Raw genomic sequence first — 25,537 nt, forward strand, 5'->3', positions numbered from 1 at the left:
CCACATGGTCACGAACCATGTGTTAACGGGGGTTCCTGAAGGTCTGTCTTCACACCAAAGATGAAGTTCAAGAGGCATGAAGCTGCTGGCCCAGTGAGCCAGGAGAAGGGATGTAGGAAGCTGGAGGCACAAAGCCCAGGTGCTGCCCTGGGAGAGCCAGTCCTGGGTGGTGCCTGCAGCCCCAACACCTGGACAGCACTGCCCAGACATCTGGAGAGGTGGATGGCTTCCTCCCTGCTCCTGGGTGCCCACATCCCCCCTGCCAGAGGGTCAGCGCCACTCACCGCCCCCAACCTAAGTGTGGAAAGGAAGCTCCAGGCCTGTAGGCCTGTAGCCTAAACCAAGACAGGGAGAAAGGTGGTACCTGGCAGTGAGCGAGTGCGAGGTAACTGGGGCTTCCCAGTGCAGGAAGGGCACACTTTGTAGCTGGATGTGCATGTCGTACAGGCCCTGAGGAAGGGGCAGGCATCAGGCACAGTACTGACACCAGGGAGGGGTTCCAGGCTGCCACTAAGGGAGGGGGTCCCAGGCACACTGTGCCTACCACCAAGGCAGAAGCTATTTGGGGGATGGCTTTGTAGGGGCCCCCTTCCCTCCACTGCTGCTATAGCCACAGTTCCCACATTCTCAGGCTCTGAGACCAGGGGATACAGATGGGAACCACAGCGAGGGCTACGGCCAGGCAGGCCTTTCCCCACCCTCTGCACCTCAATGAAGATGTCTCCTACGATCTTGGCAGTCATCAGGACCAGCATGATGGGGAAGCCGTAGGTCACGTTGCTGGTGGCCTCCATCATGATAACTGTCAGGCTCAGTGTCATCCTCACAATCCCACCTGCCCGGGGAGGGAGAGGTGGGCTGGGGTGAGGTAGGGGTGGTTTCGAGCCCCTGTAGGCCGCTTCACCCACCCCTCCCTTGGCCCCTGCCTGCCCACATTCTCTGTGCAGGGCCCATCCCCATCCATTCAGGGCCCAGCTATACCCTGTAGGGAGTGGTCGATGACACTAAATTGAAGACCTTCGAGCTCCAATGAGGCACCTGCCCCTCCTGACCTTGGAATGCCCATGTGGAAGACAGGGACTCACCCAGTTGGGCAGCTGCTCCCATCAGGGCGTACTTGCCGGGGTCTGCCCAGATCTGTGGGGATGACAGGGGTAGTACTGGGAGTGGCACCCCCTACCCAAACCTACCAAGATGCAGTGACACTACCAATGGCCACCTGGGCTCAGCAATTTTACATCCAGAGTTTAATGCACACATGTGCATGCACCTCCTTGTGGTCTGCACCTCCTCAGTCATAACAAAAGTCTGGAAATACCCAAGGAATGGCCCAATTCAGGGATGCCTGGAATGAATCATGCTGTCTGCATAAGCTGGAGAACTCAGCAGCAAGAGACAGGAGGCCACCCTCTGCATACTGAGGGGGAAGAGCTACAGGCATGTGCGGGGAGAGGCCAGCACCATATGTGCATGACTGTCATTTGTGCAGAAATGCCTGCACAAATGACTGTCATTTGTGCAGAAATGCCTGCACCACAGGAGGGAGCACAAAAGGAGAGAAAATCCAACACGTGTACAACATGGATGAACCCTGAAAACCACATGCTCAGTGAGAGGAGCCAGACACAGATAGCCGCACCGTGTGTGACCCCACTTACATAAAATGGGCAGAACAGACAAGTCCACTGAGACAGAATGCAGATGGTGGCTGCCAAGGGCTGGAGAGGGGCATGGGAGTGAATGCTGATGGGGACATATTTCTTTTTTGAGTGATGAGAATGTCCTGAGCCCACACAGTAATAATGGTGACACACTCTGAACACACTAAAACACCGAGTTATACTTTTAAAGGGTGGACTATGGTATGTGAATCATGTTGCAATTAAAAAAACAAAACACTATATCTGGAAGGAAACCTGAGACCTGAGGAAAGCCTGTCCCAAGTCTGGTAAGGGGAGTGGGTGGTGGGACAGACTCACCTACCATTTACAGTATTTTAATAAATCTTATTTGAATAAAGTTAAAAGAATATACATGAAATTAAAAACATGGTGCCCATGGAGGCAGGTAGAAAGAGGGAGGCCAGGGAGGCCAAGTGGAGCATGGCAAGGCCCATCACACACAGAGCCAGTCGCCACCTTCTGGAGCCTGGGTGCCCACCCCAGGGAGTTCAATCCTTCCATATCACCTTCTCTCATTGCTAAGCACTGAACATCTCTCCCCGACCCCGTCTCTAGACCACACCTATGGGTGGCTACACTGATGGCGTGTTCCTATCAGACAGCAGCAGCCAGAAAACTAAGGCTGTGGAAAATGACCAGAGGCGCTGGCCCCCGCACTGGGAGCCCACTGGTCTTGCTCACAGTGGCCTCGAGGCTGGAGTTGCCGGACTGCCCCCTTCCCTCCAGCCCAGCTCTGGTCCCACATGCTTGGCGCACAGAGACCCACACTTACTGCAGCCCCAGTGAGGTAAGACAGCGAGATGCCGAAGAGCCGACCCCAGGCGGCCCCGATGAGCAGGGAAGGGATGAAGACGCCGGCGGACACTGTCAACCCGTAGGTCCAGCAGGCCAGGAAAAAGTAGACGAGGGTGAAGAGGCCGAGGGTCGCAGGGTTGTACGAGCCTAGCAGAGAGGCTGCTCAGGGCCTGCCACGGACTTGTGCCTGAGCAGAGCCTGCCACCCTGCTGCCCAGTCACCACCTCCAGGTCATATCCTGACCCCCAGACACCCTAGTGAGCCCCCACAAGTCTCCCCATTTTCAGAGGCCAGAGCACGCGGTTTTGGGGTCTGGGTCCTTGGAGGCGGTAGGATGGTTGCCCTGCCCAGGGGCAGAGGGAGCCAGGGCCAGTGGGGCCCAGTGCCACCAGCAGGACAGTGACCTGGGGCCAAAGAGAAGGTGTCCACTGAGGTCTGTGTGCAATCAGTTGGCACCGCAGTACAGACCACTGGGCTCACAGAAGAAAGGCTACCAGCCACATTCCACACTGGATAACTTCCAGACGCAGGAAGACACCAAGAAAACCCTGAACAGGCACGTTGGGAGGCCTGGTCCCAATGCTTTTTAGAAAGGGCTTGGCCTTGTCCCACATTTAAATGCCTCTCTGTGGACTCCCATCATGTGCATAAGGACCAGAAACGCCCTAGCAGTCTTATTTGTGACAGAAAACAATCAGAGACAACCTAAGGGTCCTAAGAGACGAGATGACACCATGGAGTAGCGCAATGGAAAAACCTGACGCCATCTACTCTGGCCTTTGTGCCCAGTGTCTGTGGCTTGTTGCAGACCAGGCTAGAGGGGCAGGGCCCCATGGGGATGTGCATCTGACAGGATCAGCACAGGCACACACCTGGGGGGTCGTGGAAAAGGCCAACCACGCTCTTCTCCGGTGTGTTGAAGAAGGCGGCAGCCATTGAGTTATACTCGCCATCTGCACAGAAGAGCTGCAAGGTTGGGAGAGAGGACGGGCCAGTGGGATGGGGTAGTCCGGGCCAGCATTAAGCGCCAACCACATGGCAGGATGAGGTCGGGTTGCTGCCTCGGAGGGAAGTCGCGCTGCGTGTCTCGGGTCCACACCCACAGCCCCACTTCTGAAGTCCTCTGCGGTCCTTATCAGGCAGCCATTCTGAGAGGACTGGGTGAGACTCTAGGCCGATAGAAAACCAGCTTTCCTGGCACATAACAGGCTGCCTAACCCTTTCTGAAGACACGCCAGCCTATTGGGCCCAGAGCTCTGGAGTTCCGCTGGGTCAGCAGCTCTCCTGCCTGGCGTGGGGAGTGAGTGCTCCTCCTCAGAGAGCCTGCCCTGCCCCCTGCCCGGTGGGCCCAACCTCCTACCTGGAGGGGATAGGACACGGAGCTGCCCTGCAGGGGCTGGCAGTCCCGAGACGAGTAGATCAGCACAAAGGCGACAGTGGCTGTGACAGCGGCCACCAGCACGGCCTCAATCACCTGGAGGCAGGGCCGATGGATGTACCTAGGGCAAACACTGGGATGGACCAGGCCTCTGGACACCTGGACAGTTGCCATGCAACCTGAGCCTGTGACTCACTGAGAGCTGATGATAAGACACTGATTAAGAGGTTGACATAGCACGTTTAGTCATCCATCTACCCAGACTCCTGCACGTCCCCTGATTATCTCCTGGATGCTCCCCAATGACATTTAAGTTGCAAGAGGACAAGGAGGAAGTGTCTCCCCAAGCTCAGAACTCACTCCCAAAGCTCCAGCAATGGCTCCTAATGACAAGGGAAGTCGTGCCAGCTGACCATGCCTGGGGTCAAGTTGGCCCTGGGCGCCCAGGCTGAGGCCAGAAAGACCCTGACCCCAGGCCTGCTGGATCCACAGGCAGCGCCTTCCCTAACCTTACTCCAACTGTCCCCTGGCCCCATGCTGGTCTGTCCCCTTCACACAAGCCATCGCAGAGGAATGCACTGGCATGTGGCATTCTACGTGGCCCTGTTGGCACATAGCCGCGAGTCCCTTTTCAAAGGCCCCAGGAGCCACAAAACAGGTTTCTCACCTGATTCGAAACATTGTCAGCCAGTAATTCAAGGCATTGAAAACAGCCCCAAGAACACCACCTGCGACCAGGAAGGAGCCACGTGTAAGGGACATGGAAGAATGGTGGAGGCTGCCCAGGCAGCAGAGGGAATGGAGGGGACAGGAGAAGGTGGTCTGAAAACACCTGTTCTCCGTCACCGCACCCTGATGGACAGACAGAGGGGCTTATTTCTAAAAGGCTTTGCCTTCCTTTCAGGGTAAAGGTTTCAACAGAGTAATGGATGCTGTCCATGGCTCAATCTACTTCTCAGATGGTTTCCCAATGGAGAAGCAGGGCTCCAGTTTCCCTAATGTGTGGGTTGCCTCCCCAGCTGGCCCTGGAGCAGCAAGCAGGGTGTGGGGGCCACAGCCCTCTCCAGCCATTTCAAAGTGGGGCCAGGCCAGAAGTCCCCCAGGCCCTAACCCCACCACATGCTTTGTTCCCACTGGGAGGTGATGGCCGCCGTCTTGAGCGATGGAAAAGCGTGGGGCCAGGAGGGTTGGTGTCCTGCTTGCGATGGCCCTTACCCACCACGCCCATGGCGATGAAGATGGGGATCTCGTGGATTGTGTACACCATCGTCTGTGCAAAGAAGAAAAGTGGACGTTCTGTGAGGAAATGTGTCACTGCTTCTTGACACTCAGACTTAACGCCTGGGCATTATCTACAATCTGCCCACATGTACGGGGATCCTGCCGGCACTTCACACAGAGCCATGGAGTCCCACAGGAGACACACTGGGTGTCCGGGCAGACTGTATGACTTCTAGCACGAGCTGATCTGGAAGGGCTCAGCGGCCCTGTGAGGCTTTATCTTTGTAAGGCTTTCATCTGCTCCTCACCCAGGCATCCATCCACCTGAGAAGGGGGGAGGGCCCAAGCTTTTGACAGAGGGGAGTCAAGGAGGGCAAAAAGGAGAGCCCTAGGAAAATGTCTAGTGAGCCAGACAACCCAAGAGCTCTAACATGTCCCTGTGCGAGGATGTCCTGGGAGCAGGACCCCCTTGCAGCATCTGGAGACTGCAGTGCATGGTCCAGGCCTCCCTAGGGATGACGGCCTGCTCCTATTCGCCCTCCATGAGCACCCCAGGCCCACAGTCTCAGGGTCACTGTCTAACAATCTTCAGATGGCTGAGACAACCCGAAGGTGCCCTAGCTTGTCCAGCAGCATCCTAACCTGTGCAGCCAAGTAGGATGTGTGCTTCTCAAGAGCACCTCTAGCCCCTGGTGCTTATAAACAAGCGCCAATCTCCCAGCGAAGAGATGGAGCTTCCCAAAAGCCCAAGCTCTCAGGCTGAACCTTGAGTAAACAGCTGTGGCCCTGCACTGAACCAGAAACAGCGAGTGGGACAATGTGCCACGTTACCTCCGTGTCAAATCTCCCAAAATTGATGAGGCCCGGGCTGGACAGGTCCCAGATGTTTCCATGGTAAATGCTTAAGACAAAGTTCAGCGTGAAGGTAGAAATCATGGAAGCAAAGAACTGTGGGCACAGAGAAACAAGCACCATCAGAACAGCAGGCCCACCAAGATGAACCCTTGGAATTGGCATGTCTCAAGGCTAAAGGAGGCTGGAGCCTCAATGACCAGGCCCCTCAAGGCTGGGCAAGCGAGGTGAGTGGGGGTCAAGCCAGGACAGAGCTGAAGAAAGGAGGTGTGCAAGGTCTGGGGGTCCCCAATGAGGAGTTGGAGGAGCACCAGGGTAGAAACAGTGACCATGGCTGACAGGGGAAGGGCAGGTGGCAAGAGGAGGCAACACCGGCAAGAGGAGGCAACACCTCAGGGCTAAGTGAGGTGCAGAGCTGGACCATAATGACCCAAGGGGGGCATGCTCCAACCACGGCCTGACAGGAACTTCAGGTGAGGGCACAAAAGTACGGGCCCAGAGTGAGGTGTCCACCCAACCACGGAGGCCACAAAGGTGAGATGCGGGCACTGCAGACCTGGAGAGAGGCGCCATCTGTGGGCACTTACGATTCTCCATGTCAGGAACTGGTTCCAGAAGGAGGCACCTTCCTCCAAGCTGAAGAGAACCCCACCTGGAATGCAGAATCCCAGCCCTTAAGTTTCCATCCAGGCACAGGGAGCCCCAGGCATAGGGAACCCACAGCCAGAGCCTCTCACACCCCAGACTCAGGGTACCAAGCCCACATCAGAGGCAGCCATGGGGCCTCTCGGGAGGCACCCCACATCCTCACCACCACCCAGCACTCAAGTCTGCAAACACCAAAACTGTTCCTTCACATGGCAGGGGTAGCCTGGCTTCCCCAACACGAGCATTACTCGTCAGACCAGGCAGGGCCCCTCCTCACCCACAGGGGCCCCAAACGCAGCAGACACTCCAGCCGCAGCTCCTGCCGAGACAAAGTCCCGCTTCTCTGTATCTCTGCGGAAGTACTCAAAGATCTGACGTGGGAACAGAACAGATGGGAACAGCGTCTTAGCCAGCTTCTCCAAGGGACTTCTCAGAAAGGCAGACGACTGGCTAGAGTCCACCAAGACGGGGGCCAAAGGGAGGGGGGAGGAAAGAAAGAGAGGGGGAGGGGCGGGGATGGAGGGAGAGGGAGAGAGTCTCTAGACAGGCAATTCATCAACTACTGGATTCCCAACGACTGTAGAACCGAAGAGGCAACAAAAATAGAGCTTCCTCACAAACCAACATCCACGAGAAGATAACGAAAAGATCCCATCATAACAAGAATTGAACTTTAGGATCTGTGCAAGAGATACATTAAAAAACCTCAAACTCTACCAAAAGACCTGATGAAAGCTGAATGAATGAAAAACTTGAGTGTGGCCCTGGCCGGTGTGGCTCAGCGATTAGCGCACTGGTCCTTGCACCAAAGGGTCGCTGGTTCGATTCCTGGTTAAGGGCAGGTACCTGGGTTGCAGGCTCGATCCCCAGCCCCGGTTGGGGTAGGTGCGGGAGACAACCAATCAATATGTCTCTCTTGCATCGATGTTTCTCTCTCTCTCTCCCCCCCTCCAATGCTCTCTAAAAATCAATGGAAAAAATATCTTCAGGTGAGGATTAACAAAACCGACAAAACAAACAAAACTTAAGTATGTTCTTGATTCTAAAAGACTCTGTTCTGTAAAAATGTTAACTGTCTCTAAATTTGTATATAAATTCAGTGCAATACCTATCAAAAAACTGGTGACTTGCCCCACTGGCGCAGCTCAGCAGTTGAGTATCAACCTAGGATCCAGGCGATCAGGATTCGATTCCCGGTCAGGGCACATGGCCGGGTTGCGGGCTCGATCCACAGTAGGGGCCATGCAGGAGGCAGCCGATCAATGACTCTCTCATCATTGATGCTTCTCTCTCTCCCCCCTCCCTTCCTCTCTCTCTGGGATCAATAAAAATACATTTTTTAAAATGCTGGTGGCTTTCTGGGGAAATATGACAAAATTATTCTGAGGTGTATCTTAAAAATTAAGCATCTGTAATCTGTAAGCATGTCATTTCTGACCTCTTTCTAGATCATACAGTCCTTTGAGAAGGCCATTTCTGCAGAAAAATGCACATCCACCCAATACACTTAGAATCAGGCTCTGCGCAGACTCCTTGGCCTGGCCCCAAGAGAGCCACCCAGGAGAGAACAGTGTGGAGGCCCTCAGATTTGATGTCAAGAATGGTCTTGGCAGAGCACACCAGCACAGAGCAGGAGGGACCCTGCTCTCCGAGGGACATTCATGGTCACCCTCATTGTCAGCACCTGCATCAGAAGACTGACCTTGAAATCGCGCTTCAGCGACGTTGACCTCCCCTGCGAAACCCCAGCAGCAATCACGGAGCCCGAGTGAATCATTGGCCCCTCCTGGAAAGCACAGGACAGCCCCCATCAGGTGAGTTCGGACAGAACAGGGAGTGCAGAGGGACTCGGGCCGAAACAGCACTCCTTGGGTTCCATTACCTTTCCCACAGCCAGTCCTCCCACCACAGACAGGATCACACCAGATACTTTGATCACCAGGGTCTGGAACACAAAGGAAAATGTGTCAAGTCTCTGAGTAAGGACCACACACTGTCTGAGAACCTGAGCCGCAGCACTGCACACAAAGCGATACTAGTAACGTAAACAACCCAGCACCCGTGAGCAACAAAGCGGGCACTCAGGGGGCCGGCACAACCCTCCCCTTGAGGTCCCTTTGCTCCCCTAGTGTGTCCACTGCCCATCATGCTCCTGGGCTGCAGGACTCCAGGCCCCCAGGAGCATCTGGTATCCAGACAGGGACAGGAGAAAAGCACTGGCAAACCTAGGCTGAGGTGCGCAGCCTGAAACACTGGAAATGGCCATGGGAGGAAGCCTGACTTCCCAGCCCGGAATGAGTGTGTCATCAAGAATATTAAGCATAATGAGTGTTAAGAGAAATGTAAAAGCTCACAGCATGAGTCCCACTCCAACACGGGTACTCTCGTTCTGGAATGTCAACCACCGTATAGAACTTACAAACATGTTCCACACAGCTGCAATCACAGCACACGTACCATTTAAGCATTTTTCTGTTACTTAAAATATGCAGAGAGAGTTTTTACCACTTCCGAAGAAAGTTAACATAAAATCTGCCAGCACATCCATATACATGCTTATCAGCAGCATACAAAATGGGTCCGGGTGAATTTTGGAGGTGCAGGTGAACAAACAAAAAGCTTCTAACCCAGCAAAGAATCCCCATGATGAGCACCATGCTCCCAGCCAAGGGTTCAACCTCCTCACCTTGAGCCGGACCACATGGGGGATCTTCACTCCGTTAAGGAAGCACTTGATCTGGGGGATCCCGCTGCCAGCAGCGACTGGCTGGAAGGAAAGGGAAGTGAACACGGAGCTGGCAGGTCCAGGGAGATTCAGCCTCGTGGTGCTCAGGAGAGGGGGAGGGGATGACATGGGACTGGACAGGACAGCTGCCTGGGGAAGGGGCTTCCCACTTCTCCCCACCCCAGATGCAGAACGACCACTGAGGGGTGCAAATGCTGTGGGATATGGGAGGGTTGAGAGTGGAAACGGAAGGAGGCTCAGTGCCCAAGTGGGCGGGGGGCAGAGTGGGGACACTCTAGAACAGACGGGAGGCACATATCATGCACTAGTGGGGAGAAACCAGAGTTCCTCAATCCCCCTGGAGGGGCACTGCGCTGCACACCAGACAGAAGGTTCTCGATACTCCCCCTCATCCGTCCAACACCTCATGACAAGGGAAGAGCAAAGAAAGAGGCAGGCCATAGGAAGGGCTTCTGGGAGAAGTCCTAGAATGAAGGGACACCCTAGGAGGGTTTGATCCCCTCAGGTGGGTGGTCCCCTCCACATGGACCCCTGGGTTGGGTCAGCAGTCAGCCCTGCACACCCTGGGGACCCCCTAGATGTGAACTGTGTGCTTCCCCATGGTCTTTTTCATGTGGGGTGGGCGTAGGGCAGGCTTAGGTTGTGTGGGCAGGAAAGGGGCAGCACCACCAGGGTCAGGGGGAGTAAAAAATCCCAGATACATTTTCTGTTTTTACTGAACTGTTTAACATCTGCACCAGTGTGACTAAGGGGACCTCACTGGCAGCATCTGCACTAGGTGAGCTGGAGGGGTTCCCACCACCCAGGGCTCCCTTGTGGCCATACCTCTATGAAGGCAACAATCATGGAGCCAACCAGCACGAACACAGAGTTCAATGTGGCCCACAGCAGGAGGGAGAAGGATAGTCCCCCTTTCTCCGTGAACTTGTCAATATCTGGGATCGTCAAGGACAAATATTGGCTCCACCATCTGATGTGCTACATTCCCAGCCTGCCACACCCCTGGTACAAGCACAGCCCCTGAGCACATGGGGGAGGAGGGTGTCGGGGGGGCATGCGCTAACTGCCCATCTCAGAGACACTCCACAGCCCAGCAAGATACACTCACTCAGTCCCAACTCTCCCAGCTGGGGGGCAAATACCCAGGCCCAGAGATGTCTCCTGGTGGGCCCACTCTGGGACCCACAGCCACTCGTGATACCCTATACTCTGCTCTGGGCTCTACCCCATCTGTGCTGGGCACCTGCAGAAAAGGATACTGTCCTTGACAACCTTGTATTTCAGGCCGGCCAAGTTCTCCACCATGATGTCGATAAAGCAGGCCACAAGCCCGGTGAGGATCCCTATCATGGCGCAAATGACCCAGCGCTTGATCTCCACTGTCCGGAAGGCCTGCGGGGGAGGCACCAGTCAGAGGCAGGTGCAGTGACAAGCCATCAGCCACAGGCTGCTCTGGTGACAACATGACTGGCCCTGGAATTCCACAGGCTACCACCATGATGGCAGTCTCTGTTCAATGTCTCAGAGATGATGGAGCACTAGGGGGGTGGGGGAGGCCTTCCCAACCAATCCATAATCAATTGTTGACATTCTGGCCACTGCAGCTGACATCTCTAAGAACAGCCTTCTTTGTTGTATCTGGAATGTGATACACGCACACTTTCCTGTATCAGGTATTGGGTGTCTCTTGCTTCAGGACACAAACCAGAACCTGCAGCACAAGGACTGAGGACAGAGGGAGATGGAGGGGACATATCACCACACCCAGGTGGGAGAGTAGCACCAGCGCAGCCCCTGAGTCACCAGGTGGTGTCCAGGTTGCCCAGCCCCAGACTTACCATGTGGTTGATGCGCCTCTCCTCCTCCAGGAACAGCTGGTTCTCACTGTTGTCGTAGTCCAAGCTCTGTAGACCAGGGTGGCACAGAAAACACAATGACCAACCCTGATGTCCCTGATGTTGGGCAGCTGGTGGGCGTGAGGCTGGAGAGGGGATGAAGGCCCTGGGGCTGGATGGGGTAGGGCACCCAGGGAGGAGGCCCACCTCATACTTGAGGGACAGGAGCTTCTCGTTGTGCGGGATCTCCTTGGGGAACGGGTGAGGGGGATCCATCTCCTGCAAAGGAAGAGGCAGAGCCACACTCACAACCTAGTGTGTTGAAGAACGAAGCGCAAATGAGAAGGCAGAGCACGTGTCCACTTAACTCACGAGGTCACTACTCTCCTGACCCCAAAGCTAGACATGGATGCCACAAGAAAGCAAGCTCACTATAAATGCACAACTCTTGTGAACACAGGCACAAAGTTCTCAAGACGCTAGTGGGTTGGATCCTGCAACACATCAGGAACGCAAGAGTGGTTTAACATCTGAAAATCAATTACTGTAACATGTCTGTAGTACAATGGAGAATATATTACTGGACTTCGTACCAATGCTGGCACCTGACTCCTAAAATCCTGGGTTATCTCTTGAGGTGTCTTTTGTGAGCTAATGAGATGAAGGAGTGATGGGGGCTTCTAGGTTTCAGGGTGGGGGCTGGTTGCCAGAGACACCAAGGTGTGATTAGAGGGCAGGAACTTTCAGTCCCAACATCCATGGAGGGAGAGGGGCTGAAGACTGAGCTAATCACCAACGACCAATAACTGACTTAATCAGCCTGTGTAATGGAACCTCCATCAAAACCCTATATGAAGGGGTTTGGAGACCTGGGTTGGTGAACATGTGGAGGTGCTGGGAGGGTGAAGCTCCTGGAGAGGGCATGGAAGTTCCACACCCTTCCCACACCTTCTCTGTGCATCTACTGTCTTTTGTTCCCCAATTGTATCCTTTATAACAAATCAGTAAACATAAGTATTCCCCTGAGTTCTGTGAGCCCTTTTAGCAAATTATGGACATGAAGGGGGTCGTGGGAACTGCGATTTATAGCTGGTCATTCACAAGCAAAAATGACAACCTGGACTTGTGACTGGGGTCTGAATTGGGGCAGTCTTGTAGGACTGAGTCCTTAGCCTTGAAGTCTTGTCCAACGCCATGCAGTTAGTGTCAGAATGAACTGACGTGTAGGGCACCTGGGTGGTGTCTGAGAAGCAGAAAATTAGTTGGTGTGAGAAAAAAATCCCCACAAATTTGTTATCAGAAGTTTTGTGAGTGAAAATAGTTTAATGCCTTTTTAAAAAATTTATATCTTTACTGATTTCAGAGAGAGGAAGGGAGAGGGAGAAAGAGAGATAGAAACATCAATGATGAGAGAGTCATTGATTGGCTGCCTCCTGCATGTCCCCAACTGGGGATGGAGCCTGCAACCCAGGCACGTGCCCTGACCGGGAATCAAACCCCGATTGTCTGGATCCTAGGTCAATGCTCAACTGCTGAGCCATGCCCGGCCAGGCTTAATGCCATTTTAATAGAATAAAGGACAAAAAATACACATGATCTCAATAGACAGAAAAAGCATCTGACAAAACTCAACCCCTCTTAGTGACTGAAACACTTAACAACTAGGAATAGAGGGAATTTCCTCAACCTGATAAAGGCATTTCTCAAAAACCCACAGGTAACATCACACTCACTGGTGAAAGACTAAGCTTTCCCCCTAAGATCAGGAACAGGACAGGGATGCTGCTCCCGCCACTGCTATTCAGCATTGTCCTGGAGGTTCTACCAGGGCAATTAGGCAAGAGAATGAAATAAAAGGCATCCAGATTGAAATGGAAGAAGTGAAACTCTCTATTTGCAGATGACACAATCTTCTATGTAGAAAATCCCCCAAAATACCCTAAAAAATGGTTAGAATTAATAATGCATTCAGTAAGACTAAAGGATACAAGATCAGTATACAAATATCAAATGTATTTCTATGCACTGGCAATGAGCAATCCAAAATGCAATTCATAAAACAAAGCTATTTACAGCAGCATGAAAAATAAAATATATAAAATAAAATTTATTCCTAACATACGTTTAACAAAAGGTAAGACTTGTATGCTGAAAACTATAAAACATTGTTGAGAGGAACTGAATAAATAGAAAGATACCCTATGTTCATCAGAAGACTTAATATTAAGATTCAGCATAACCCCTGTTTCAATTCCAGCTGGCATCATTGAAGAAATTTACAAGCTGACCCTAGAATCAATATGGAAATGTAAGGGGATCTCAAAGAGCCAGAACAGCCTTGGAAAAGAAGAGCAAGTTTGGAGGACTCAGGCTGCCTAACTTCAAAACTGGCTACAGAGCTCCAGTTGTCAAGACAGTGGTGCTGGCTCAAGGACAGACAGAGATTAATGGCGGGCAATCAATCAAGAGTCAGAAGTAAACCCTTATATTTATGGCCAATTGATTTTCGACAGGGGTGCCAACATGATCCAATAGGGAAGGCACAGTCACTTCACAAAATGGTGCTGGGAAAATTGGCCACCCAAACGCAAGGCTGGAACTCGAGCCCTTACCTTACACCACACACAAAACCAGTGAAGAGAGGTCCAGACCTAAAACTACAGAACCCTTGGGAGAGAACACAGGAGTAAATCTTTATGACCCTGGACTAGGCAATGGTTTCTCAGACATGACAACAAAAGCACAACGAAAAAGAGATAAACTGGACTTCATCAAAAGTAAAGGGCTGTGTGCTTCACAGGAACCCCCAAAAGTAAGAAGATATCCACAGAACAGGAAAAAGTGTCTGCAAAGCACATATCTGATGAGTAATTCGTATCTAGACTATATAAAGAACACTTACAGCTCAATTATAAAAACAGAAATAACTAGATTTAAGACAGGCACAGGATTTAAATAGACATTTCTCCAAAGAAGACACAAATGGCCATCAGCACATGAAAGATGCTCAACATCACTGGCCATCAGGGAAATGAAAATCAGGACCAAGAGACACCCGAGGAGGAGTCAAGTGCAAGTGTGGGGGGAGGTTTTCAGAATATGTTCCCCCAGCAGCTGCTGGACAATTCAGCCCTGACACAGGGGCAGAAGAGGACATCACCACTGTCCAGGGACACCTACCCTGAGATGCTTGCCTTGCCCCCAGCGCCCTCCTCTACCCCACCTGGGGTCCCTCTCCCACCCATGGCACCTGCTCCCATGGCCTGCTTCCTGTGCATACACACAGCATGCTCAACCAGTGTTCAACACCTGTCACATGTTTCCCCCATCTCTGTTCACCTGGCTTGGCCTCAGGGAACATGGCTCCTCAGAATGGCCTTCCCTGGTCACCTAGGCTCTGGGGGCCCCACTGTCTACACCTCATTGTCTCTGAGTTCTGTCAGCCCATGTCTGTCTCTGAGCTCTGTATGGCCCTGGCCATATCTGTCCCCCAGAACTGCCTACAACTGTCCCCGAGCTCTGCACAGAATGGCCCACGTCCCTCCCAGAGCCCTGCACAGCCCTCCCTACATCTGCCATTGCTGGTTTGGCATTTACTGTCTGCCCTCAGGTAGGCTGCAATTCCACAGAGCAGGCCCCGTCCTTCCTGGGGATAAACAGGAATGATTCCTACTCACTGGATTCAGAAGCTCATCGTCCGGCTCCATGTTGCTTGTCTGTCCGATTTGGAAAGATACCGAATGGGGTGACTGGAAGTAGAAGAAGAAATGACAGGGTACTTAGCCACAGGGCCAACCTTCACTGAGCATCACCACCCCACCAGGATAGCCTGGCCACATCTGGCCCTGCCTGGGGAGCACAGACCCACACCTGCTGTGTAGGAGATGACAGCAGGGCCAGTGCTGGACCCAGGCCTGTCTCCACCACCCACAGCCTGTCATCAGTAAGTCCAGCCTTGGAATGGGAAGCCCACGCGTTCCCTACCCCAGAGTCCTCACCTTCCCTTGTTCTAGGGCACTTCAGAAATTAGAAACCTACTAGCCACCAGAACCCAGGGCTACAAGCAATCATGCTGGTGTCCTTCTGGCCCCCCTCCCTTGGCTGAGAAAAAACAGGCTCCAGGGTCCCTCCTCTGGGAGCCTTTCTGTTTCCCCCCATTCTCTATGTGCCCCCATGAGACAAAGTGGTTCTGCCATAGGCCTCCAGGCCAGCTCTCTAGACATGCGGTCTGAGGTGCCTCCTATCCTGGGGCAGGAGTACCCTTGGACCCCAGAACCCTCCCACTCTGAAGTGGGGCCACACTCTGGGAACCAAGTTGCAGGTCAACCACAGAGGACAGAAAACTAGAAGCAGGATTTCTCTTATGCCCACTGCCAGGGCATGGCAGAGGCCTGGACTACGAAACAAAACACAGGCATCAGTTACATTTTCACTTCAGAGAAACAACAAATCACGTGTTTCAAATATTGCATGGAACATACTTGACCTCAAATATGATTCTTTGTTTCTCTGCAATGCAAATACAGCTGGGAACCCTGCATTTCATCCCGCAGCCCTACATGCAGTGGAAAAACAAGCAGCCATGACAGGAACAGATTCTGCTGCACACTCAACGATGGACCTCAACGGGCATGCAACCAAGAGTGCACTGTGACTCCATATAGAAAACTCAGTCAGGTGAAAACCACCTGTGCTGCCTCAAGTGGCTACTTATGGGGGGTCAGGAAAAGTGGGGGCCCGAGGAGGCTCAGGGGGCATTGGCTAACTGGAGGTTGTCTGAATCTCCTAGCACTGCTGTTAACAATTACAACAGACTGGGCGGCTTAAATCAAGAGAAGTTTATTCTTTCCCAGCTCTGGAGGCCATAAGTCCAAAATCAAGGTGTCAGCAGGCAGCACTCCCTCTCAAGGGTCATGAGGCAGCTCCTTTGTGCCTCTTCTAGCTCCTGATGGGTGCTGGCAATCCTTAGCATTCACTGGCATCTGGTTGCATCACTCTAATCTCTGTTTCCGTAGTCATACAGCCGCCTTGTGTATGTGTGTCCAAATTTCCCTCTCCTGATGAGGCATCTGTCACTGGTGCCAGACTATGCCAGTCTGACCTCATCTTAACTTGATAACCTTTGAGAAGACCCTATTTCCATGTGAGGACCCATGCACAGGTTCCAGGGGTTAGGAATGAACAGCTATTTTGAGTGGTAACATGTGAGGTGTGTGTTCACTTGAAGATCATGCTCCACTTGCACAACTGTGCACTTCTCTATATATATATACAGTAAACGTCAGTAGAACAGGTGGTTAATGAGAGAAACAGCTGTTTCTCTTTTAAAAACAATTGCCAATGCCCCCAAACTGCTGAATCTGATGAGAAAGGTTGTGCTGGCCCAGGAAGGGATCCCAGCTAAGAGCGAACTCTAACCAGGAGGTGGCCTGACACAGGCTGCAGTCCCACTCCCCAGACAGGACACACATGATCTGGAAGCATGCACCAGCTGCAAGCCCAACCACGGCAACACTGAATACACTTTCTTGGGGACATGTCTACGCATGCAGACTGGCTAAGGAGACGGGACACAAAGATGGACAAACCCAGCTGAGCAATGTCCAGGCAGCACTGAGTTGGACCGAGAAAGGGAAACTCGAAAACTGATATTGCCATCCAACCTGACAGAGGCAGTGCACAGAAAAAGGCGGCCGGGCCACTTTTATCTTATTTATCTGTCACTGATCATAAAAGCAGCTTAATTACATCAGGCAGTCATTCCCACCACACCAAGGCGGCCTAGAGTCGAACCTCAAAAAGCATTTCCTTTCACATCTCAACAGTTTCTGGGGCCAGGCTGTGACCTCACATGGGCCCAGCAAGGGAAGGAGCAGGACTCACTCGTTCAGCATCTGGCCTCAAGGATGCGGGCTGTGCACGGGGCCAGCGCCCTGAGAGAACTGCATGGGCCCGGGAGGTGCAGGCTGGTGAGTGCGCTGGGCTCTCTCCCCTCTCCACACCTTCATGTTTTCATTCTCTCTTTTCTGAATGTTTTTATCCTCACATAAGGACATTTTTCCCATTGCCTTTCAGGCCGAATGGAAGGGAGACATCGACCAGCTGCCTCCCGCACGCACCCTGGCCCGGGCGGGGATCAAGCCTGCAACCGAGGTACGTGCCCTTGGCCAGGATCGAGCCCGGGGCCCTTCAGCCCGCGGGTCGGTGCCCTACCACTGGGCCAAATTGGCCAGGGATCTTTTCTGAATTTCATGGACATCTTTTAGGAATTATTTTTTGTGATGAAAAAAGCCATTTACTTGAAGTTCAGCGCTTTATTAGGTGTTGTGTGTTTTCTTCTCTTTTCTTAAACACAAGTTAAATTAAATACTTGTTCTTCAAACTACTGATACGCACAATAGCCTGGTTGAAATCTTCCAGGGCAGGGCACTGAGTGAAAGCAGACGTACCAAAGATTTACATACTGTGCCGTTCCACTGACCTGACACTCTTGAAATGTCAGGCCTGAAGGGATGAGTAAGGAGGGGGGGTGGCTGTAAGAACAGGACAAGGGAACCTTCATGGTAATGGCTGTGCTGTGTCTTGACTGCAGTGGTGCTCACACAGACCTACAGGTGTGACACAATAGCAGAGAACCACACACACACACACTGTGCTGATGCCAACGCCAGGTTCCTGCACTGCACTATTGTTAAGAAAGATGGAACCATTGGAAGAAACTGGGGCGAGGTACGCAGGCCCTCTCTGCTCTGTCTTGAAAGACAGAACGTTGAACAAACCGTAAATCCATAATTATTTAAAAATTTAAAAAATTTACACACAGATGGGACATCCAACTGTAAAAACTTCTGTGCATCAAAGGAAACAATTAATAAAGTAAACAGGCAACCTATAAAGTGGGAGAAAATATTTACAAATCATAGATTTGATAAAGGGTTAATATCCAGAATATATATAAAGGACTTGTACAACTCACTAACAAAACAAAAAAACTAACCTGATTAAAAAATGGACAAAAGACTTGAATAGACATTTCTCCAAAGAAGACATACAAATGGCCAATAAGCACATGAAAATGTGCTCAACATCACTAACACTAGGGAAAGGCAAATCAGTACTACAATGATGCCACCTCACAGCTGGGAGGATGTGCAGAAGAAGAAACAGGATACCAAACGGCAAGGAGAAGTTGGAACCCGGTGCCCTGCGGGTGTGAACGCGAAATGGTGCAGGCGCCTTGGAAAACAGTACAGAAGTTCCTCACGAGGTTAAAAACAGAGCTATCATATGATCCAGCAATTCCACCTCTGCACGTATATCCAAAAGAATTGAAAACAGGATCTCCAAGAGAGATCTGTGCACTCACACTCACAGTAGCATTATTCATAATCGCTGAAGTGTGGAAGTGACCCAGTGCCCACTGGTGATGGATGGGTAAACCGGATGTGGTCTATACATACAATGGAATATTATTCGGCATTAACAAGGAAGGAAATCCTGCGAGACGCTACAACATGGATGAATCTTGATGACATTATATTAGGAGGAAGTAGCCAGTCCCCCCAAAAAATACTGTGTGATTTTACTTATATGAGGTCCCTGAAATAGTCAAATTCAGAGAAACAGAAAGTAGAATGGTGGCTGCCAGAGGCTGGGGGAAGGGAAAGTTAGTGTTTAATGGGCATAGTTTCAGTTTTGCAAGATGAAAAGAGTTCTGGGGACAGATGGCGGTAATGGTTGCACAACAATGTGAATGTGCTTCACACCACTGAAATGTATACTTAAAAATGGTTAAGATGGTGACTTTTGTTATATGTTTTTACCACAATTAAAACAAATTTTAAAAACAACTGAAAGGTTGTTTGCTGTCCCATTCTGCTGCTCTGCATTCTAACATCCTCCAGGCGCCACGCTCAGCACTGAGGACACAAGGCGACTACAGCCGGAACTCACGGTCACAGAAAACAGTTTCCCATAAACAAGTAAGTGTCAACTATGAGACCTGAGCTCAGTGGGTGGGTGAGGAGGAGGCATGAGGCTGAGGCCTAGAGAAAAGGGAGCAAGTTGTGCAGAGGGGCAGATGGGGTGGGAGCAGCCCCACGGCTGCCGCCTCCAAACACTTGGGCCTCTGCAGAGGGCGTGGGGTGCCTCCCAGGACCCTCTGGCTGGGCCTGGGGCACTCTGCTCCCGTAGCTTTCTGCACTGTCAGGCCGTGCGCTCGCCTGCCTCTCCAGATTGGGAGCTTCCTGTGGGCAGCGGCTGTCCCATCCACACTGGTCCCGACAGGAGCCCTTGGGGAGGGCGCAGGGTGGGCAGCCTGGACCCTACAACATGGGGCTGGGGGTCAGCAGATGAAGAGGAAGGAGGGCAGGACAAGGAGATTGAGGCAGAGGACTTCCTGGAGGGGATCCTCTCGTGGTGGGAACCACCTAGAAAAAGACAGGAGCTCACTTATGACTAGTAGAACTCAAGGGGCTGGATAACAAGTGATGTGCCTGCAGCTTTACTGCAGGACCCCTACCTCCCTGGCATGCTTAAATGTAGTCTGTGGCTCTGGGTGACCAGGGCAGGGCACCGTTTCATGGGGTAACCCCAGTTACCAGATAAGATTCCCCAGAATGATTCTAAATACCCACTGGAGATTCTCAGGTGGAGCTTCCCAAGCACAGGTCCCTAGAAATGTCCTGCATTTACACACACTGTAAATACCCAGCCCTTGCCCCAGAGCGTCTCTGGCTCATATTTCCTTCTATAAGTTCTTAAAGCAGTCCACTTCCTACTGCCCAGACATATGACCATGAATTGCTGGCTGACTTCACTCTCCGTGTGTCCCAGCAGCAGATAGGCAGGAACTCACTGGATAACCAACATCCCACATGAAGGGGACAGCAACCTATACGTAGGTCTGAACAGCCTGGTCCCGGATGGACAGAGGCTTAGCTCAGGCTGGTCCCCAGTTCACCCTGCCCAGAATCGTGCCTGCTCCTTACTGGGCACTTAACAGCCTGGAAGGGCAGCCACTTGACCTCACTCTGCCCAGAGTATGGCAGGCTGTGCTTGTGCTAAGGTGGCAATGAAACCATGGACCAACTCTGGACATCCTGCAATAAACCCTTAAGGGCTAGGAGGTGGTGAGGGCAAGCTGTCATGTCCAGTTCACCAGAACATTCCCATAGGGCAGCTGTTGGCCTGGGTCTTCATGTTAGTGCAAATGGCCCTGGACTGAGAGCAGCTCACAAGCTGCCTTCTCCTGCAGCACTAGGTAGGGTGCACAAGCCTAACCATGATCTCGGCCTGCTGGTCAGGAGCAGACCCTCCCTGCATGAAAGCCTGCACCAGGGAATTGGTCAGCTGCAGAGGAACTGCGCCAGGAATGGCAGCCCAAAGATGATCACTTTTGTGCAGCTGTTTTTTTGTTTTTTAATCCTCACCCAAGGATTTTTTTAGAGAGAGGAAGGGGAAGAGAGAGACAGAAAGAGAAACATCGATGTGAGAGAGAAACTGATCAGTTGCCTGTTGTATGCACCCTGACCAGGTATCGAACCCACAATCTAGGTATGTGCCCTGACTGGGAATTCGAACTGGCAACCTTTTGGTGTGCCAGATACTGCTTCAACCAACTCAACCACCCGGCCAGGGCTGTGCAGCTGTTTTTAATGTAACTGAGAGTGGCTAACATTTACTGTCTTGTGACAAGCACTGTGCTCAGTGCTGCACATCTATTAACTTCTCTGCAGATGTGGTACCTGGGCACCTGGTCCAGAGCACTGCTCCTCACAAATGCCTCTAGTCTCCCCTTTGCACCTGTCCGCACAAGGCGGGCTAAAGATTCTTTAAGACTGCAATCTCCAGCTTCCTGTAGGGCTCTCCTGGAGATAAAGCAGCTGTCCCCTGCATGTATGACCTGACTTCTCTCTCCAGCCTCCACTCCGATTTATTTTCCAAACTCTTGCAGGGTCCCAAACACACATTCCCCTACCCTTTCCCATCTGCCTGTCTGCCTGAGGCTCTTGCACACTTTAAGACTGGACCCAAATGTGACCTCTCCTGCCCTTGGGGACCCTTACACAGTCCTCACAGAGCACCAGCCTGTTTCTCCGTGAGTGTGGAGCTAGCAGGAAGCTGCTTCATGTCCCAGGCAAACTGCATGCAGTCTGCACAAAGTAGGTGCACAATAAATTATTTTAAAAGCTGTTTAAGAGCAGCTAGTCTGTTGTTATTAAATGCAAACAGAAAAACAATAAAGCTTGCAAAGATTTAAGGGAATAATTTTTAAGGGAGGAGGTCAACAGGCTCCTTCAAAAGAAAGCCAACTCATGTTATCTAGTTGCAAAGAAAAGTGGGAAACCCCAACATATACGTTCAGTCCGGAGATAAACCCAAATTCAACTCCAAGGTTTCCGATCTCTTTACCTGTCAACCTTTAAAGCCAACTTCATACTTCTATTTTGTAGACTTCAGATAAGTTTCTTTTATTTGTGTGGTGTGTTTTTTTAATTCTCACCCGAGGATATGTTTTTACTGATTTTAGAGAGAAAGGAAGGGAGGCAGGGAGAGAGGTGGACAGAGAGACAGAGAGACAGAGAGAGACAGAGAGAGAGGTACACCAATGTGAGAAACGTCGTTCAGTTGCCTCCTGAACACTTGAGACCAGGAATTGAACCTGCAACCTGGGTATGTGCCCTGAATGGGAATCGAACCCACCACCCTTTGGTGCATGGGATGATGCTCCAACCAACTGAGCCACACCAGCCAGGGTCAGATAAATTCCTTTTAAAAGAGGACAAAGGAACAGAAATGTTCCAAGAAAATAACAAAGTACCCACATCCCCACCACCGCAAATTTGCTACTTTAGGTCTGACATAGAAAGACTCTGAGCAGATTGCTCTCAATGAAGCTGAGAAGAACCCTACCAGCAAAGGGAAGACTCTGACCTTTACTGTTTAATGAATTTCCAAGGGACTGGGGAAACCTTACGATAAGTTCTAGAGAAACAGCCTGATGTCCTTCCTAAACCTTAAACACGGTACAATTATTTAAAGGACAGATCTAGAACAAGAGGAGAAAACGTAAAGTATAATGACAAAACAAAATAAGACCAACCAACAAAAATAGTTCATAAATTCGAAATTAACACGACACACGGAAATACATTTAGAGACACAAACTGCATCACTGACGTGCTGAGCACATCTCAACCACTCTGACTTGCTGCTTAGTGTGTCTGACTGCGATGAACTGCTAAGGGAAACAGAGCAAATACGTGTCATTCCTAAGACCGCCCTGAAGTCTGTACTGATCCCTGCAGAGAAGGGTGGCAGAGTTCCTCGGTTAATCTCACTGCAATAAAAAACTGCAACCTAAACTGTTAAAACCTCCTGGACACTGCTAAAATAGTTGCTCGTGTATTTATCACAATTTTGAAAAAAAGAAAAAGGAAAAGATCACCTGCGCAGAACTCTATTTGCCTTCCCTTTAACGCCGTTTTGCAGTAAACTGTCAGGAAGTCAATCAGCTTCACGCTGTCGGGGACCAGACAGCAAGCGTGCTAGTCTGCTCGTCTCGCCCATAAAACACCCGAGCGTAATGGCGAACTCCACCTGCTCCTCAATGGCCGCAGGACACCTGGCCCAGAACTGCCTCCGCAGGCCAGGGCTCAGGGCCTAGATTCTGACGCCAGCTTTGCCATTTGCCAAGGGAGACCCTGGGCGCGCTCCCGAACCCGTCCGCGGCTCCACTTCCCTGTCTTTACAATGGGGGCGAGCCACTCAGGCACTGATTCACTGAGTCCCCGAGAGGCTCGGCGGGCACCGCGCACTGCGCAGTCCACGCCAGCGCCTGCCCAGCAGAGGGCCGCCGTCGAAGGGCCCTTGGCCTGTCAGAGCCCCAGACCCCCAGCTCGCAGCAGCCCACGGCCACGCTCCCGGCGGGCGCACCGCCACCCGCGAGAGGGAAGCAGCCGCGCCCCCAGGGCTGGCCCAGATTAGCAGGAGGCCGCATCGTGCCGCCCCGCCGCCCGGCCCCCGCGCGGGGCCCGGAGGTGCTGGAAGTCTCTGCCGTCCGGGAGGCCGGGCGCGAGGCCTCAGTCTCCCCGGGACTCCTTACCCGGGGGGCGGCCGCAGGCCCGGCCCCGTTCAGCAGCGGCGACTCCTCGCCCCCCGGCGCCCTGGGCCGGGCCGCCCTCCGCAGCAGCGGCGCCGCCTCGTCGTCATCCAGGTCGCGGCCGGACCAAGACACCTTCTTGGAAACGTTGGCCATGGCCCGCCGCGGCCCCGTGTTTGTTCTCGTGACCCGCGCTTATGCCACGTGACCCCGGGCAGCAGCCGCATGACTTTGGTGGCGGCCACGTGACCGAGAGCGGCCGGGCGCGCTGGGCCTTCTGGGAGTTGTGGTCCAGGCGCCCGGCGCGAGTGGCAGGCCGGGTGCGGCCCTGCAGTGCTCAGGTCTGCCAGCGGGCGCGCCCCGGGTCCGGGGGTGCAGCAGCCCTCGCGGGGAGCTCCGGCCTGTCGACACAGCCTCAGTCCGTCAGATCCAATTAGGGCTTCGCGAATGGAAAAAGAACCCGGGACAGGATGGGGGCGGCGGGGGGGAGACAGGGGCGCTCTCTTCTTTGTAATAGATGCCGCCAACTAATAAATGTGGAAGGAAGGATGGAATTATAAACATCACCATTTTACCACCACCGTAGTGCTGGCTGATTTAGGCCAGAATCGTTAATGCGAGCTGAAGCCACTGGGTTAAAGTTTGATGGGAAACAATATGTATGTAGTCTTCCTGCAGGTAACTAATAGTGAGGAAGGGAAAAGAAATCTGCTGTGAGAAACCTGCTGGAATAAATCTGGCAGACTCCATCTGAACCAAGGACAAGCTTAGCATCACCATGATAGACTGGCATCGTCACAGGCCTCCAGATGCGCTGCACTGGGCAGGACCCAGCATGGCTCCTGTAGCATTCCTGCAGAAAATGCTTCCCTCAGTCCCATCACAGGGGGAAGAAGAACCCAAATGGGGGGAAGAACTGCTAACCACTAGGCAGCTCTATTCTCTAGAGTCGTGAAAGACAAAGAAAGGCCAAGGAACTGCCCTCCCTTGATGAAAGGAGATGAAAGGCTCCTCAGTGGCTCTGGCATGGTTGGGACATTGGCAAAGATTGGCTATGCACTGTGCCTTAGGTGGTAGTAGTGTAGCATTGTTCAGCCCCCAATGTGGTCATTCATTGTCTTGGGTCATATCAGGGAAGATCCTTGTTCTCAGGAGATACATACTGAAATAGTAGGAGAATGTGTTGTGATGTAATGTCTGCAACTTAATCTCAAATGATTCACAATGTAATTGATTATAACATGGAGCTACACACAGAGAAAATGCAATAAAATGTTAACACTTGATGAATCTCAGATAAATATATATGATGTGGAATGTATTTATCTCACAACTTTATTTAGGTTTGAAATTTTTCAAAATAAAAAGGTTTTTAAAGTTTTAAAGCCTCCTCTGAGGCTGAGAAGATAAAGGAGCCCCTCCTTTCACATAATTCAAGATAAAACCAAAACTAAAACCAAAATAAGAGGAAGGAGGTCTGACAGGGCTGTGAATTTCCCCCATGATTATTGGGCAACACTTTTTAGGAAATACTAAAAACAGCATTCTTAAAAAAGGATGTTTTCTCATTACTGTGACCTGGCTTTGCCTTTTCTAGTGACAGTGACTAGTGTGTGCGGCCCCCCAATCTGTGGACGAGGGCCTGGAGCTGGGAAGGGAAGCTGGTTTGCACAAGGACCTGCGCAGGGGGCAGGGTTGGCCTGGCTGGTTTGACCGACCTGAGTGGCTGAGGGCAGTTGGCGTGAGGGCACCTAGGCGGGCAGGGGGGCTGAGCAGAGCACAGGGGAGCGGGAGCAGTCCCTGGAGTGACAGCATTGTGCGGGAGGGCGGACATCTCTGTGGCTAAGCAAGGCGGGGCTGGTCCTCCCTGTCAGACAGACGAGGAGCCTGAACTTGTCCTTTTGCTGGACACGTGACGCTTTCAGGGGAAAAATGGGCCAGGGTGGGGAAGGTGGGGGAACGGAAAACCCAGCCTAGGCCCCTTGTCAGGACCCAGCTTCCACAGCAGGAGGTGGCTTTGGGTCCTTTTGTCCTTCTTACCCAGAAACACGACAGACTCGGGCCAAAGGTGAAATTCGATGGGATTAGAGGCGGACATGGCTCATGCTTCAAAAAGCACATGGACTTTGTTGCTGACCCCACAGGGATGGGGGGGCATGTGAGATCATCGGACTCTTCTGCTCCAAAACCTGGATGGTCTCTCCCTGTCCTGTGGAAGGCAGGCCAGACGCCTCGGCTGGACAGGCCAGTCCTTACCCAATTCCCAGCCATCCGAGC

The 25,537-nt window shown here is 52.1% G+C and overlaps 1 protein-coding gene across 1 annotated transcript in view; it reads right to left on the reverse strand.

Moving 5' to 3' along the window:
• The window catches only part of CLCN7 (chloride voltage-gated channel 7), a 27,175-nt gene extending 3,711 nt beyond the window's left edge, over positions 1-23,464 (reverse strand). Inside the window, exons 1-20 of the mRNA XM_081133155.1 lie at positions 23,264-23,464; positions 14,835-14,906; positions 11,365-11,436; positions 11,161-11,226; positions 10,582-10,714; positions 10,148-10,257; positions 9,263-9,343; positions 8,459-8,521; positions 8,279-8,362; positions 6,854-6,947; positions 6,516-6,580; positions 5,908-6,024; positions 5,071-5,125; positions 4,523-4,583; positions 3,838-3,976; positions 3,350-3,443; positions 2,455-2,624; positions 1,086-1,137; positions 708-835; positions 365-450 (exon numbers count right to left, since the gene is read on the reverse strand). Coding sequence (XP_080989281.1) covers positions 365-450; positions 708-835; positions 1,086-1,137; positions 2,455-2,624; positions 3,350-3,443; positions 3,838-3,976; positions 4,523-4,583; positions 5,071-5,125; positions 5,908-6,024; positions 6,516-6,580; positions 6,854-6,947; positions 8,279-8,362; positions 8,459-8,521; positions 9,263-9,343; positions 10,148-10,257; positions 10,582-10,714; positions 11,161-11,226; positions 11,365-11,436; positions 14,835-14,906; positions 23,264-23,416 — 1,895 coding nt within the window. The 5' untranslated portion in view covers positions 23,417-23,464. The remainder of the gene's footprint in view (positions 1-364; positions 451-707; positions 836-1,085; positions 1,138-2,454; positions 2,625-3,349; positions 3,444-3,837; positions 3,977-4,522; positions 4,584-5,070; positions 5,126-5,907; positions 6,025-6,515; positions 6,581-6,853; positions 6,948-8,278; positions 8,363-8,458; positions 8,522-9,262; positions 9,344-10,147; positions 10,258-10,581; positions 10,715-11,160; positions 11,227-11,364; positions 11,437-14,834; positions 14,907-23,263) is intronic.
• Between the last annotated feature and the right edge of the window lie 2,073 nt (positions 23,465-25,537).

This window comes from Miniopterus schreibersii (genome assembly GCF_964146895.1).
Source record: "Miniopterus schreibersii genome assembly, chromosome: 3".
NCBI lineage: Eukaryota > Metazoa > Chordata > Mammalia > Chiroptera > Miniopteridae > Miniopterus > Miniopterus schreibersii.